General features: G+C 35.6%; 1 protein-coding gene across 3 annotated transcripts in view; it reads right to left on the bottom strand.

Moving 5' to 3' along the window:
• Window positions 1-17,881, bottom strand: part of U2SURP (U2 snRNP associated SURP domain containing) — a 58,514-nt gene that overhangs the window by 13,494 nt on the left and 27,139 nt on the right. For all 3 annotated transcript variants that reach the window (XM_030816703.1, XM_003265343.3, XM_030816702.1), the window contains 10 exons: window positions 17,361-17,427; window positions 17,121-17,284; window positions 12,816-12,978; window positions 12,412-12,491; window positions 10,776-10,863; window positions 9,655-9,777; window positions 8,417-8,573; window positions 7,551-7,646; window positions 6,802-6,868; window positions 2,175-2,334 (listed from right to left, as the gene is read on the bottom strand). In XM_030816703.1, the coding sequence (XP_030672563.1) occupies window positions 2,175-2,334; window positions 6,802-6,868; window positions 7,551-7,646; window positions 8,417-8,573; window positions 9,655-9,777; window positions 10,776-10,863; window positions 12,412-12,491; window positions 12,816-12,978; window positions 17,121-17,284; window positions 17,361-17,427 (1,165 nt within the window). The remainder of the gene's footprint in view (window positions 1-2,174; window positions 2,335-6,801; window positions 6,869-7,550; window positions 7,647-8,416; window positions 8,574-9,654; window positions 9,778-10,775; window positions 10,864-12,411; window positions 12,492-12,815; window positions 12,979-17,120; window positions 17,285-17,360; window positions 17,428-17,881) is intronic.

Here is a 17,881-nt window from a genome sequence, read left to right on the forward strand (position 1 = left end):
TCTACTCCAACAGTTTTCATTGGGTCAGAAAGGCAGAGCTTTTTTTTTTTTTTGCTAGAGTCTCACTCTGTCGCCCAGGCTGGAGTGCAGTGGCGTGATCTCGGCTCACTGCAAGCTCCGCCCCCCCGGGTCCATACCATTCTCCTGCCTCAGCCTCCCGAGTAGCTGGGACTACAGGTGCCCGCCACCACGCCTGGCTAATTTTTTTTTTGTATTTTTAGTAGAGATGGGGTTTCACCATGTTAGCCAGGATAGTCTCGATCTCCTGACCTTGTGATCCACCTGCCTCGGCCTCCCAAAGTGCTGGGATTACAGGCATGAGCCACCGCGCCTGGCCAAGGCAGAGCTTCTTATAAGGTGAGAGGAGTAAAAGACGAGCATGTGTAGGTTGAAAAGGTGCACAGGTGAGTGTGTTCACTGACACACATCTTATCCCCCTAAAAATCGTATTTAAAATGTATATGAATACATCCCAGGAAAAAATAAATCAACTAATCAACTCTGAAAATCCTTCATCTCTACTTAAAAATGACACCACACTGACTCTACATAAGGTTAAAACAAAATGCTGTCTGTTTACTTTTCAGTTTGGTGATGTCTGACAAAGAGGTGGGCAAGAACTTGTATTAGCCCAACAGTGACTATGTGGAGAGGTGGCAATGAGGTAACTAATGTGATAGGTATCGTAAGTTAGTAAGGGAGAAAGTACTGACATACAGTAGGCATTCAAAAATACTGCTCAATGAATGTACACGGTATGAAAATTCACTCTCATACATTCTTCAGAGGTTTGAGACTGACTGCTAAACTACTGCTACCATTTACTGGGAATATTTCATCCCCTTGAGGGCATTACAAAGCCCTTCTCTGAGATGTCTGAATAGCCTTGGACAAAACAAAAGGCATTTACAAAGGAGAGGGTGAGATCAGCCTGGACAACATAGTGAGACCTCATCTCTACTCAAAAAAAAAAAAAAAAAAAAAAAAAAAAAAAAAAAAATTAGTCGGGCTTTGTGGTGCACATCTGTAGTCCCAGCTACTCCAGAGGCTGACATGGGAGACTCTCTTGAGCCTGGTAGTTTGATGCTGCAGTGAGCTATGGTCATACCATTGCACTCCAGACTGGTCAACAGAGAGGAACCCTGTCTTTAAAAAAAAAAAAAAAAAAGGAGAAGGGAGAGGGGGTAAAGGGAAAGGGAGGGAAATGTCTACCTGAGATAGTCTGGGCTATTCTATACATTTTCCCATCTTTTAGTATTAAGACCCACTCAATGTCTATTCTCCTTCATATGGTACAGACATTAAAAATGAGCCCAATAAAATGTAAACATAACAGAATATGCCAGAAAATATTTTACTTTTTCCTAGTTACATACTATGAATACTCAAAATGAAATGGATTTCTTGCCGGGTGTGGTGGCTCACGCCTGTAATCTCAGCACTTTGGGAGGCCGAGGTGGGCAGATCACGAGGTCAGGAGATCGAGACCATCCTGGCTAACACGGTGAATCCCTGTCTCTACTAAAAAAAATACAAAAAAATGAGCCGGGCATGGTGGCTACTCCGGAGGCTGAGGCAGGAGAATGGCGCGAACCCTGGGGGCAGAGCTTGCAGTGAGCTGAGATCGCGCCACTGCACTCCAGCCTGGGTGACAGTGCGAGACTCCGTCTCCAAAAAAAAAAAAAAAAGGATTTCTCACAGTACATAACACATAATGTATTACGTATGTATATACATATAATCTATACATTAGAATCCATTTCTTCGGAGGAGCTCTTATGTGCCATGTATTAGAGATACAATAATGAAGAGAAAACAGACATGGTCTTTTCCCTTCATGGAAAGTGCAGCCTAATGGGGAAGACAGACGTTACATAAGCAAGCAAGCAAGCAAGCAAACAAAATACACATTCACATACATACCCCACAATACATATAAAATCACACAGAAATAAATAGGAAGAAGCAAGCAAGTCCAAAAGGGTAAGAAAAGGCTACTGTGAGTGAAAAGACGGTTGAGCTAAGAGGCCTGAAGAAAAGTCACCTGGTATGAAGAGTTCTAAGCAGAGAGAGGGAACAGTATGTACTAAGGTACAATGCAAAGAGGCAACTTAGTTTGGTGGAGAAAGTGAAAAGCCAGTAAAGTGTAATTTAAGTTTCACTGCAACACCAACCTCAATTTCACGAAGTTTGGCTCGTTTTTCCTCACTCATTTCAGAGTACTTAGAGAACTTAGACTCAGTCATTTCTTCTTTGATTGGATTAGAGTACAAATGATGTTCTTCAGATTTGGAACTTTGAGTATCTTCTTCATCTTCACTTTCTTCTTCTTGACTTTAGAAATAAGCAGAATACATTGTATGTCAAGGCAGCAAGAGAGTACCATATTTTACAGTCCACCTATTTTATTTTTCATTGTCTTAGAGCTTAAATAACATAGCCAAAACATAATAGGACAATTCATACCTCAAGCATTTTTTGCAAAATATTTGATCAATATTTTATAGACAATTTTATAAAACACTTCTTTCCTCCACAGAAAATGTGTGAGCTTCAACGTAAGCATACTTCAATAAATTCTGCTTATGTTGTTATCTGTGTGCCTTCATTTGCAACAAACTTTCCTTGCAGCAGTTAAATGAAACGAATAATCAAGTTTCTGCATACTTCACAGTTCAGAGTGATTTCAAGAAGCTTTATGTTTTCCATTCCTGAGTTATTTCACTCATATTGTGAGCAACAATATTCACAAATATTCTATGCTCTCATTTGTAAGTGAAAGTTAACCTATAAGGATGCAAGGGCATAAGAATAATACAATGGACTCCTGGGACATGGAAGGATGGGAGGGGGGTGAGGGATAAAAGACTATATATTGGGTACAGTGTACATTGTTCAGGTGACAGGTGCACCAAAATCTCAGTAATCACCACTAAATAATATATCCATGTAACCCAAAACCACTTGTACCCCAAAAACTTTTAAAATGAAAATTTAAAAAAAAATAAAAAATAAAAAAAGCTGTATGTGTGCCTTTAGTAACTTCAGCAGAGCCTATAATCAATCTAGAAAATACATGAGCTTGGCCGGGCGCGGTGGCTCACGCTTGTAATCCCAGCACTTTGGGAGGCCGAGGCGGGCGGATCACGAGGTCAGGAGATCGAGACCACAGTGAAACCCCGTCTCTACTAAAAATACAAAAAATTAGCCGGGCGTGGTGGCAGGCGCCTGTAGTCCCAGCTACTCGGAGAGGCTGAGGCAGGAGAATGGCGTGAACCCGGGAGGCGGAGCTTGCAGTGAGCCGAGATTGCGCCACTGCACTCCAGCCTGGGCGACAGAGCGAGACTCCATCTCAAAAAAAAAAAAAAAGAAAAAAAAAAGAAAACACATGAGCTTGAGTCACAGAGTTACTATGAAATAATCAATACAGCTGGTAAAGACCTTATCTGATTAGCACATAACCTTAATAATAAAGCAATGTATGCATTTTATATATTAGCAAATACCGGTATTCACATTTTAGTTGATTCTGGAAGTTGCACTGGTTCTGGGTCAGACAAGAAAATAAAAACCTGAGAGACTATCGTGAGTAAGTCACTTAGGATACAAAGAAGAAAAATTCTCCTGTCCTTCCAGAAGCAGTCTAGTGGAAACACAAACAGGCAACTGTGTAAAGTTGGTCATCAATGCTAGTACAGGATTAACAAAGTGTTCTTGAAGCACAAAGAACGAATGGTTTTTTTAAAAAAATACTTTACATTCTGGGACTGGGTTGTGTGTGTGTGTGTATATTATTGGCAAATAAATCTGGGCAAAACAAGATACCCATATACAAACAAACTCAGAATGTTTATATATATACAAACAAAATTCCTTACAAACAATGTTGACTGTGATAACAACATTACTGGCATAACCTAGAACAAACGCTGTTTTGCCTTTAATACTTGAACCTCGCAAGCCCTTCTATGTTGGTATTTGGGTACTAAGGACATTCTACAATGAGTAGAAAGATTCCTTTTAATATACATGTAGAATTATTCTTAATAATGTAAAAACAATTATAATCAAATTCTTTCCAAATAAAATTTAATTAAAGTCTTATGTAATAAGACCTTCATTGTATGAGAGAAAAATTTACACCAGGCAGATAAAAAGAAAGGCTGTCAATTCAGAATCAGAAAAGATATGGTACTGAGAAAACTCTGATACTAGCTTTTAAATTTCTCAACCAAAGGTCCTTTCTAGACATTACTAAAATATTTTACTAACTTCATCTTCAGAACCACACAAATCGTTAATATCACCATATAGGTACAACTCAATACAATATTAGCTAAGGAAGAAAAAAGTCCAAACCGACGTTTTAAAAATATTCTCCTTGGAAAAAAAGTTTTACTTAATATTTCTCATTAATTTGTCAGAAATGTCCTAAATACAGTTTTTAGTTAGATTTTTTTAAAACACAAGAATTTCCTGTTTTATGGTACATAAAATTATACAAGTGTTTCAGATGCTTTTAGATTGAAGTGTATGTGTGTTTATGTAAACAGGGATGTTTACTGAAGAATTATTCTAGAAGACTCGATAAGGACGTGACTTTGTTAAACGGAGTCACAGTTACTATGAAACAATAATACAGCAGATATTGATTACTTAACCAATTCTAGCCTGTAAAACTTTTTCTAATTTTTTTTGCAATTTCTAATATTCTTTGGTAAACATCCTTGTATGTTTACCCAAATGTTTGCTTTCAATCATAGATGAATACAGAACAGGTAAATAGATTAAAATGGAATAATACCAATGACATTGAATGAAAAACGTGTCACAGAATAGTACGTACAGTAATATTACATCATTTATGTTCAATAGTTATGCATGTTTTTATACACATAGAAAGGGTCTAGATGGCTGAACATTAAACATTTAACCATATTACTTAAGACTTTTTAAATGAGCTCTATTCATGATTTAAAATATGTAAATATTTTAAATTGCTATTATAATTTTTTCAAGGCTTAAGCAGTTTTTCTAAACTGGTTTTGGCCTTAGCTTTTAGCCACAATTCGAGGTTCAAATCTTATCACAGCTTCTTCCTCTTGTTCTTTTTTTAAAAAGACATGCAAATTCAAGATTCTAAATCCATACAGTATTCAATACAAATGAAATTGCTTTTTGTAACTTTTCTCCAAAACATGCTTTAAAAATCACATTTCTGCCACGAATCACAATATTGCCATAAAATATAATAATTATTAGTTACAAAATCAGCCTTAAGTAAAAAGGCATCTTAGGATTCAGCCACTAGAGAGTAGTAGTGAGGCATGAGAAAATTTCAAGGATCACAAGCTGCACAAAAGCTTTTTTTCCTTGCTTTGTACTCTGTTATTTTTACATTATCATGATTTACCTGGAATTCCTAAGAAAAATGAAAAATCTAAAATTATACTTCTAGTGATCCAGGCTTCCATCAATGTATGAGTATTCCAACATCAATGCTAAAATGTACTCATATTCCAAACATTAACACAAGTATTAGTTTTATGCCAAAAAAACTAATACCTTTAGAAATAAAACTAATAGAAAAATACTTTTTTCAGTTCAATGGCTTTTCTACCCTTCCTTCCCCCTAAATAATTATTTTATGAGTACATATACTACTTTTAAAGCAGTGATTCTAAAATGGTAAGATGTTACTAATCATAGGATCACGAACATAAAAAGGGTTCAGAAAACCACTGTTTTAAAGCAAACTGAACTAAACTGTTCTCAATTCATGTATTCCTAAACAGCCTCAGATAGGTATTTCCATTAGCAAGCCACATCTAACTTATGTAAATATTTTGTCATCATCACTGCTGACTTGTTCTAATCACACCAACATTTCTGGAAAAACATCATTGTAGACAAGTTTTCACCATCGTATCAAACTGTTTCTACAGCCTGCTGATTGATCACATTTTCCCAACAATCCAAATGTCCATTTATTAAATCCACACAAATGCCCATATTGTGCTACGACACACGGGGGTTTTCTCTTTGTTCCCACTTCCGTTGGAGAACAATAGAAGAACGCAAAATTTTTAAAGACAGTAACCTGAGTAACCTGTGCTTTGTGTTTGTGATACCATCTCTTCCTATTCATTAAAAAAAAAAAAAAATCAACTCCCTTTGCAATGATTTTAAAAAGTGTCAAGCACTTCCTAAAAACTACCAATACAGACTTGCAGGAGAATCTGAGAGCAGAGATTCCTACAGTCACACAGTGTCAAATACAAAAACAATTTCGGGGTGATTACCAAACAGCAAAATCAAAATTATTATTTCTCTATATTTCAAAAGAAAAGATTTTTTTTCCTTTGTATTCATTCTTAGTTCTGAAAGGTTTACATTTAAATAACACAATGGCCATAATGCAATCTTTTTCTTAGAATGTACAATCCAAAAGAAAGGAGTATAACCTTTCCCATTCATATTTTAAAAACCACTTTTTGTGGAGCCCAAAACAATATTTGATGGCAAAGGTTTGAAAAAAATGCAGCTGACCAATTAGTAACTACAAAGTGAGAATATAACCTAGCGTAAAAAACTCAAAAGCAAAATGAAACCAGATCCATCAAGACCAGAAAACAAAAGCTCTTTATTCACTGGAAAACCAATGGAGAACTAAACATGATCCTCTCACAAATTTTTTTAAGAGTGAAGTTTTCCACTTCACTATTATTTCAACTATACCTCTTAATGAAAAGGGGAGTGTATATGAACAAGAAACAGTATATTCGAAACTTAGATTCTTACTTTTGATTTTCTTCTTCTTCTGATTCTTCATGCTGGTCAAATAATTCCCATTTAGAAGTTGTAACAGCTGAATGGAAGGAAAAGAAGGATGTAATTCCATGAGGTAAACTAGCATTTTTTCAGTAGTACAGTGGAAGCTCAAGCTTTAGAATTGAAAAGTTTATTATTACAGAAGTTTTTTTAATCTATGTTTATCAATTCTCTAAATAGCTATTTCTATATGCCAAATCTCTTTCCTCACAATATCATGAAGTGAATAATGTCATCCTTATTTCTGTGATGAATATTAAGATTTATTTCATTAGAACCCACAAATAGCAACAATTACAGATTATTAGCACTAGGATACAGGTCTAAGTAAGTAAGTGTGAAAGACAGGTCTAAATGGCATCTAATCAGTCTAGCATTATCGGAGGGTCAAAGCTTGGTTTCTATGAAACTGATCTCTATGTAGATTTCTACATAGGTACAGCTTCCCACCTACATTTGCTACTAAAATGCCTTAACCTGAAAGGTTTTCAGTGATATCTCATTACTCTCAAAGCTTCCAAACTGAAAGACCTAAGAAAATTGTAACAGCAACACCAACCACAATAAAAATGTACATTAGACACAAAACATGATAATATTGAGTATTAAGGTTAAAACGTGTTATAAAACATAAAAGGAAAACATATATATATACAAGCACATCAATAATTAACGTATAAGTACTTAATTTAAAAAATATTTATTTTACTTTTACTCACCCTGTGCTTCCAATTCAGATTCATCCACAGCTTCCCATTTTGATGGGGCAACTTTAAATATAGGCTCATTCTTCTTTGAGTCTTCAGTTGCATCCACTATTAGGGAAAGATAAGCCATTAACCCTGACAACTAGGGGATGACCCGAAGTATTACGTTCATGGGTATTCACCATATTATTAAAAAGCAAAGTAAAATAAGGACACAGATGGACAAATAGTAATACTAAGAACAAGGACTATGACTAAACCAATTCTCTGCATCCGAGGGCAATATTTTTAACAGTATATATATCAATTCGGAAAATACAGGTTAGTAATATATTAAACAAGTGAAGAAGTTGAGAAGTAAAACAAATCTTTAATACCTTTACCTAATCTCTAAAATATAAAACTGCAAAATTATTCAATATTTAAACATATAATTCAAATGTACCAAAGAGCTGTCTACAGTTCCTATTTTCAAAATGATTTTAGGCAGCTAGGAAAACTGAAGTTGTAAGTTAGAAAAACTAATAAAAACTGATAAAACCAGGTACCTAGGATTGCGCATAATTGAGCACAAGATTTTGCCTATAATTTCTTGACAAGACAAAAAGAGAAACTTGCTACTATTATAGGAGGCTGATTGTCCCAGCAAAGAAATGTGACCAGAAAAAAATGCTTCTTCTTGGCCTTTTATATAAATAGCATACAAATACATGTATTACTGGGTATATGAATTTTGAAAAAATCAGAAATAGAAAAGTTAATAACTTGATACGTTTAAGAGAAACTATAACCTTTTTCCATATCAGCATGTATGGAAATTAGAGTTTTGGTCACCAAACGTATTAGCCAGATTTAATCAGTTTGAAATTTGAACTTACAAGGCACTCCATCAAGATCATCATCAAGACTTTTTATAGGGACTCCATCAAGATCATCGATGGGAGTAGCATCAATAGGAATTCCATCTACATCTTCCAGAGGTGCACCATCAAGCTCTTCCTCGATGGGGGCACCATCAAGGTCATCTGGAACATCCTATGGAAACGTGTACTATTATAACATTTCCCTTTGCTTGAAGTCACATTGCTTGTAAGATTAACTTGTAATCCAATGCAAGCCAACATACCTGGATACCCACAATCCGAGGCACAACGTAAGAACATAGTAAGAACATATTCTATCATCCAGTTTGCTAAAGAAGCAGTCAGTTGTGCATTTATCTAATATTTACCAAGTGCTCACTGGTGCCGGGTACCATGTGAGGCAATGATGAGCAAAAACAAGTTTGGTTCCCTGTTATAGAGCCTGGTAAAGGTTTTTGTTGTTGTTTTGGGGGAGTGGGGGAACCAGGAAATCAGATCATCACAACAATATATACTTATCTGTAACTATGGTAACTGCTACAGCAAAAGCGCATATCATACTATTAGCATACTAAGTTTCACTTAAAGAGGTCAGAGAAGGCTCTCTAAGGTTATGTTTGAGCTGAGATCTGAAGGATCTCAGGTTAAGTCCCAGAAAGAGGGAAAGACATGTATGAAGGCCAATGGTAAGTGGAAACACACATTTAAGAAACTGAAACAAGGACCATGTGGGTTGCAACAGTAAGGCCAATTAGGAAGATCTTGCAGGAGTGAAAGTGAAAACATAATAGCTTGACTACCACGGCAGAATTAAACATTAAGGATTCTGTAATTATTTAGGAGGTAGAAACAACAACAACAACAACAACAGAATGGTGATGTATATCTGCTATCATGTGATGCATCTTTTCGTGCACATATTTTACTTATATAGCTATCTTTAACAAAATAAAGTCATGCTATACATATTGCTCTATTACTTGCTTTTTTTCTACTATTAACAATATATCATAACTCTTATATCATTAAATAAAAAAACCACTCACGAATTTTCACATAAGGACACTAGATAGAGAATTCCTGTTATATGTAATTTTGACTCCTGGGTTCCAGCAATAAAAATCCACTACTTAATGGTAAGCAATAGATATTTTTCACAAAGAAATGTACCTCACATATGTAACATAGCACAACTCCAAGAAACCTCCACCCCAGAAACGAATTTTAAAAACAACCAAATACAGAGTACCTACCTCTGTTTCCTTTTCTTCAATAATATTTACAAGTCCTAAGAAAATATTTTGTAGTTTGATCAAAAATGGTTCTGGATAAATTGCCCAATCTTCCCATGCTCTGAAGCAAGTCATTACCCGTTGCTAAAGAAACAGGAACAGACAACAAACTTTTATTTTGGGCTATATGTCTCAAATTTCAGTTCATGAGAATGATCATCAAGATTAGCTAAATTTGCCTTTAAACTGACATTTTTTAAACTTTAAAGAAAATAACTATATATCATTACCATATTTTTTTAAAAAAATCAATGTCACCTTCTAATTAAAAGGAAAAAAACTCCTAAAAATAAATATAATGAAAAATAAACAGTAAACTATTTGCTCTTTACCACCTAAGGTCAGCTCCCACACCATCAGTACTACCCATGAGCCACATTCCAGAAACACTTACATAGAAACTTTTGAAAACTGGAAACCAAAGTAGCCAAGTTTTGACCTGAATCCCTTATGGTCCAATAAAGTACTTCCTAATTCTGGCTAATACTTTACTCTGTATCTTCCTGAAACTTTTCTTTAAATTCTAACTTATGGTCAAAATTTAAGGTAAAAAACTTTTAAAATGGGAGTTGTCTGAATGCCCTAAATGGTGGGGTCACTGGGCATCTTCCCAAACTAAAAATTTTTCTTAAAAAAGTCTTCTTCCCATGAAAGCATATTTACTTATTCAATTATAAGTAAAGTACTTCATTGGGTTAACACTGGTCTAGAGCTTAAGAGGTTATAAAAAAATTGGTAACAGAAAAGACTTTCTAAACATGATTAAAATGTATGTCCTTAATCCAGCCAAACAGTATATACCATTACAAAACAAGTGATTCTTCTGGATGTTTTATGAAAAAAGACTAACATTTATAATATTTAAACAATACTTAAAACTAAACACCTGACAAAATAGTATCTTTTAAATTTTTGATTTTTTTGATAAAAACAAAAACGACAATTTTAAAACAGTAACTTCTGTAACATCTAAGTTTTAAATTTATGTCTCATACTTGTCTTATGTACTTTTCCAGCTCTTCAATGCCCTCCCCCCACCCATTTAAAACACTAGGGCAAAAATAGTAGAACAATAAACGTACCTTAAAGTTTTCAGATTGTAAATGGCCTTGAATTGTACGATAGGTGGCATTGAGGTCTGAAAATATCTGACATAACTTTGTTTCAAAACTGAAATTCAAATAACACATTCTTTAAAATAAAATCTGTTTAAAATTCCTTTCCCCTTCAGCATGCCAGCCAATGAAAACCCCTCCTGAACTTAAAATACTTACAAATCAAGAAATTATTAAAAATCAAAAACTAGGTATTTAAACTCTAAAACCGCAACTGAATTGCTTTAACTCTTATTACTCTGAATTTTTCACCTACAAACTCCCCAACAGTCCCTACTAGTTCCCTTTATGAGCAAGAAACGTTGTATCTAGGATATGTTGAACCATCTCGTCCAATTTCTTTATTTTATAAAACAGAAAACTTAGAAAAGTGACTCGTCCAAGGCAAAAAAAACTAATAGCAGACCTAAGAGTAGGATCCAGCTCTCTAAATTTCTTTTCAGGGCAACTTCTTAGGGAAAAGCTTCCCTTTGCCTAATTCATAAAATAAACACAGAAAGAGAGCTCTGGGGAACTGAGGAAAAGTTATACTTTTTTTTTTTTTTGAGATGGAGTTTTGCTCGTCACCCAGGCTAGAGGACAATGGTGTCATCTCAGCTCACTGCAACCTCCGCCTCCCAGGTTCAAGTGATTCTCCTGCCTCAGCTTCCCGAGTAGCTAGGATTACAGGGGCACAACACCACGCCCAGTTAGTCTTCGTATTTTTACTAGAGATGGGGTTTCACCACATTGGCCAGGGTGGTCTCAAACTTCTGACCTCAGGTAATCAGCCCTTCTCGGCCTCCCAAAGTGCTAAGATTACAGACGTGAGCCACTGTGCCCGGCTGAGTTATACATTAATTATAATACAGCAACATAACTTCCTTTTGCCTTAGGAAACATTAACAATGAACTAAAATCAATATGCTGAGGATCAGAAGAGAACGCAGATTCTATAGTTAATAGTATGTCTTTGGTCTCTTATGTTTGCCAGTATATACACTGTTTCTATTTATTATATGAATAGCTAGATATGCAATAAAAATAAAGTTCTCTTTAACACCTATTTGTTCTACTGTCAATAACTAAGAAAGTGATATGATATAAAATCTTTGCAAAAAATTGGTAACTTAGCTTAAGTGTAAGCCAATTTTTAAAAAAATTCTACAAACCATTAAGAAATTCAAATTAGTCTTCCCTCAGTATCCATGGGAGGACTGGTTCCAAGACCTCCCATGGACACCAAAATCCACAGATGCTCAAGTTCCTGATTGAAAATGGCGTAATATTCACCTGTAACCTATCCTCATCCTCCCATCTGTTAAATCATCTCTAGGTTACTTACAATACCTAATACAATGTAAATGCTATGTAGAGTTTTCATACTATGTTGTTTAGAAAATGACAAGGAAAAAAGTCTGTACAGGTTCGGTACAGATACAATTTTTCTTCTCAAATATTTTCAATTCGTGGTTGGTTGAATTCATGGATAAGGAACCCACAGACATGGAGGGCTGACTGTATTTCTTATTCTTGGAGGATGTTAACAAAACAATCCTCTTTTCTGAACTCCTTACCCTTAAATACTTTATTTCAGGACTATCAGTTATATCATCATACTTACAATTTTCTATAATATGAAGCATTAGCAACTTTGGCTGAAGAGTTGTACAAAACATCAGAAACCAAATATAATCTGGCAATCTATAATATCAAAAGATAACACAAAATAGGTTAATATAAGGCTAATGTTTAGCTATAATTTAATTATGGCTACTAATTAGAAGAGTTATATGAAGCTCAGTATCACCACAACTATGACTTTGGCAGAGATGAAATTTGTTAACGCATTTACATTTCAACTTGTTTGTTAACTTGGATGTTAACGAACCTAAATTTCCAAGCAGAAATAACGTAAGACTGCATGGGAAAAATTTCATCAGTCAAGTGCTTTGTGCAAAAAGGAAACCAATTCTAATCCCAAAACACGTCAACTATCTCCCCTTTTCTTAAAATTAATTCCCATACCTTTTTAGGAAGGGGTGTCTTTAAGATGGACAACGACTCCGTAATGCAATCCACTATTTCTTCAGCAGCTTCCGCATTATTAAGACAGAAAACCATTGCATCTCCAATATCATTTTTCCTTGGAGTTAATCCCCGTAAGATTTCTTCCAATTTATCCCTCTGTCTGAACATAAATTGTTTTAACTTATAAATATTTAAATACAATTTCAAATGCCATTGCAGCTTTTGCTCACAAACTAATTTCTTTAAAACCTACTCACATAAAATAATTCTGAAGACTGTAATATATTGTCTGATTTGTGTTGTGTCCCCCAAAATTGTTACAATGTTTTGAAGAATTTATGTAAGAATACTCTGTAGAACTAATAAAAGATTCCAATTATGTTTTCAGCTTACAAATTAAGTAAATTTTAAATCATGGGCATTTCTTCAAGACTCTTTAAGAGCACCCCAGTCTTACCATCCCATGATACTGAAGAACTTTCATGTTCTTTACTCCCCTTCTTTGAAGGAAGTCTATTACTTTAACACTTCTGCCTGGGATTACGACAGGCTAATTTTTTCTGTAAAGGAAAAGACTGGCTGGGTGCGGTGGCTCATGCCTGTAATCCCAGCACTCTGGGAGGCCAAGGTGGGCGGATCACGAGGTCAAGAGATCGAGACCATCCTGGCCAACATGGTGAAACCCTGTCTGTACTAAAAATATAAAAATTAGCCGAGCATGGTGGCAGGCACCTGTAATCCCAGCTACTCGGGAGGCTGAGGCAGGAGAACTGCTTGAACCTGGGAGGCAGAGGTTGCAGTGAGCCAAGATCGTGCCACTGCATGCCAGCCTGGTTGACAGAGCAACACTCCATCTCAGGGAAGAAAAAAAAAAAAAAGATTATAAATATTTTAGGCTTTACAGGCCATATGATCTCTATCCCCCTGCTGGCATAGCACCAAAGCAGCCAGACAACACGTAGGGAAGGGAATTGACTGTATTCCAATAAAACTTTATTTTCCAAAACAGGAGACAGCCATATTTAGCCTATGAGCTGAGTTTGCAGATCCTAGGATTGCAGTGATTATGAACATACATCTTCAGAAGTAAATACATTCAAACAGTATCGCACTCCATTGCCAAATGCTCTCATAGACAATGAATCAATGCAACAAGTATTAAGATTTATAGACTGCAGTGAAGTACATACAGGCATATCTCAAAGAGACTGTGGATTCGGTTACAGACTACTGCAATAAAGCAAATATCACAATATAGCCAATCACGTAAGTTTTTTGATTTCCCAGCACATGTAAAAGTTATGTTTATACCATATTGTAGTCTATTAAGTATGCAATAGCAGTATGTCTTTAAAAAATGTATACATTACTTTAAAAATACTTTCTTGTTAAAAATGCTAACAATCATTTGAACTCTCAGTAAGTCACAGTATTTTTGCTTGTGGAAGGTTTTGCCTCAATGTTGATGGCTGCTAACTGATCAGGGTGATGGTAGCTGAAGGTTAGGGTGGTGGTAGCTGAAGGTTGGGGTGGCTGCAGCAATTTCTTAAACAACAATGAAGTTTACCGCATCAACTGACATTTCTCATCACAGGGGATTTCTCTGCAGCATGAGATGTTGTTTGTTAACATTTTACCCAGAGGAGAATGTCTTTCCAAACTGTAGTCAATCCTCTCAAACCTTGCACTACTTTATCAACTAAGTTTATATATATATTCTAGATCCTTTCACTTCAACAATGTTCACAGCTTCTTCATCAGAAATAGATTCCATCTCAAGAAACCACTTAATTTGCTCATCCCTAAGAAGCAACTCCTCATTTATTAAAGTTTTATCATGAGATCACAGCAATTCAGTCCCATCTTTGAGCTCTACTTCTAATTCTAGTTCCTTTGCTTTTCTACCATATCTGGAGTTACTTCCTCTACTGAAGTCTTAAATCCCTCAAAGTCATCTATGAGGGACTAACTTCTTCTAAGCTCCTGTTAATGTTGATTTTATTTTTTATAGGCAAAAAAACTGAAATGGATTTTTAAGACTTTTTAAATTTCTTTTTATTAGAGACTGGGTCTCACTATATTGCTCAGGCTGGTCTTAAACTCCTGGCCTCATGCTATCCTCCTGCCTCGGCCTCCCATAGTGCTGGGATTACAGGTGTGAGCCACCACACCTGGCCCAAAAATGTTCTTAATGGGATTTGGAATGATAAATGCTTTCCACAAGGTTTCTTTTTCCCAGACTCACTGGAGGAATCACTATCTATGGCAGCTACAGCCTTATGAAATATATTTCTTAAATAATAAGACTAAAGGGTCAAAATTACTCCTTGATCAATGGGATACAGAATGAATAATGTGTTAACAGGCATGAAAACAACTTAATCTCTTTGCACATCTCCATCAGAGATCTTCAGTGATCAGGTACATTGTTAATGAGCAGTAATATTTTGAAAAAAATCATTTTATTGAGCAGGTCTCAATAGTGGGCTTAAAATATTCGGTAAACCATGCTGCAAACAGATATGCTGTCATCCAGGCTTTGTTGTTCCATTTATAGAGCACAGGCAGACTTGATTTAGCATAATTCTTAATGGTCCTAGGATTTTTGGAATGGTAAATGAGCACTGGCTTCAACTTTAAGTCACCAGCTGCATTAGCCCCTAATAAGAGAGTCAGCCTGTCCTTTGAAGCTTTTAACCCAGGCAGTGACTTTCCGTCTCTAGCTATAAAAGTCCTAAATTACATTTTCTTACAATAAAAGGCTGTTTTGTCTACACTGAAAATGTGATTTAGTGTAGCCACTTTCATCAATGACCTTAGATCTTCTGGATAATTTGCTACAGCATCTACATCAGCACTTGATGCTTCACCTTGAACTTTTATATTATGAAGATGGCTTCTTTCCTTAAACCTCATGAACCAATCACTGGTAGCTTCAGATTTTTCTTCTGAAGCATCCTCACCTCTGTTTCCACAGAACTGAAGAGAGTGGGCCTTGCTCAGGATTAGGGTTTGGCATAAGGGAATGCTATGGCTGGTCTGATCTGCTATCCACACCACCAAAATTTTCTATCAGTAATAAGGCTGTTTTGCTTCCTCATCATTCATGTGTTCATTGGAGTGGGACTTTTAATTTCCTTTAAAAACTCTTCCTTTGCATTGATAACTTGGCTCACTGTTTGGTGCAAGAGGCCTAGCTTTCAGCCGACCTCATCATTTGACCTGCCTTCCTAACTAAGCTTAATCATTCTAGCTTTTGATTTAATGTGAGAGAAGTGAGACTCTTCCTCTCACTTGAATACTCAAGAGGTCATTGTGGGATTATTAATTGGCCTAATTTCAATAGTGTTGTGTCTCAGGAAATAGGGAGGCCTAAGGGGAGGGAAAGATGGGAAAACAGCTAATCACTGGAACAGTCAGAACACCCTTTTTTGATTAAGTTCATCTTCTTATATGACCATAGTTTGTGGTGCCCCAAAACAAAGATCACTGATCACCATAACAGATATAATAATAATGAAAAAGTCTGAGCTATTGTGAGAATTATGAAAATGTGACAGAGACATGAAGCACGTGCTGTTCGAAAAATAATGACAACAGATTTGTTTGACTTAGGGTTGCCACAAACCTTCAATTTATAAAACACACTGTATCTGCAGAGCACAGTCTTAAGCCAAGGAACAATAAAACTACGTATGTCTGTATTTACTTGTATATTCTAAAAATGCTTTTAGCCAATGTTTTCCCATGAGGTATACAGGATGTCCTTGAACATTTAATAAATATGTTTTTGCTTCTTAAACCGGCTAGCTGCACTGTACAATTGTTAAGTGAGACTAATAACAACACATACTTCCATGGTGGTCATCTCACAGCTCACCACACACTGCAAATCAAGTGTGAAAGTTATCATGAAGAAGCTTTGCGTAGCCACAATCTGATCCCATTAGCCACACAATAGTTTTTCTTCTTTATGTTGCATTCAGAGAAGCAAGAATTCTAGGGATCCCCCAATAATTTCTGTTAAGAATCTGATGTACTCCATTGCTAAAGAAAGAAGTCAATCACGTTTAAGAGATCATCACTAATTTTACCAGGAGAAAAGTCAAGGACAATAGGACACACACCTATACTTGTTAAGATGTTTAAAATTATAAAGCACATGATGAAAGATGTTACTATTTTAAACATTCACAAGTGAAAAAAATTTATTTTAGGGTTAACATCTTAATAAGACCATTAATTAAAACAACCATTACAGTTACTTTTCTGAATATATAATAGAAAGGAAAAATATCTTACTCTTCCTTAAGTGCTCCCTTTTTACTAGGTTCCTCTACAAAAGCTTCTGTTTCTTGCTCTTCTGACATTCCATGCAAGTACGGATTTAATGGTGGTGGCCTCCAAAAAGATCCATTTTTGAACATACGAAAATCTTCTGTCCGCCATTTAGTTGGAGAATCTCCCTAACAAACATTTAGAGTTATTATAAAGGTCTAATTACTCAGAGTCAAAATTAACAAAGTAATTGATTCTACTTGCCTGCAGAATAGAATAAAGCTTCCACCTATAGTAAACATGGGCTGGTGTCTGGTTTTCAAATAAGAACCTAAACAAAACAAACAAACATTAAACATCATATTCTTTAACAAACAGCTATCTTCAATTAAATATAAATAAATGAGAAATACTATTTGCCTATTTAGTTCTAAATAAAACAAAAACAAAGATCCCTAAATAGAATCTCACCCACTACCATCCGCTACCTATCCCCATTCCCTTACTGCAGCCCTAGACTGCCTTAGTGACTGACATTAATACTCAGAAGGCATGCATCATGAGTCTTATGATCATTTTTATTGAACACTTACATGGCAGATACTGTGTCTGGCAATGGAGAGATTTTCCTAATATATAATTACAAAAGCAGTGATTTTACACTACTTAAGTGTTAAACTAGTGTCTAAGAATACCATAACAATTCAGAGGATAAGCAATTTATTTTAAAACTCATTTGTTCAACTGTATCTCACTTATGATTCCTTCATTGAAAAGCATAATGA

Source organism: Nomascus leucogenys, chromosome 8 (assembly GCF_006542625.1).
Source record: "Nomascus leucogenys isolate Asia chromosome 8, Asia_NLE_v1, whole genome shotgun sequence".
NCBI classification, from domain to species: Eukaryota; Metazoa; Chordata; class Mammalia; order Primates; family Hylobatidae; genus Nomascus; species Nomascus leucogenys.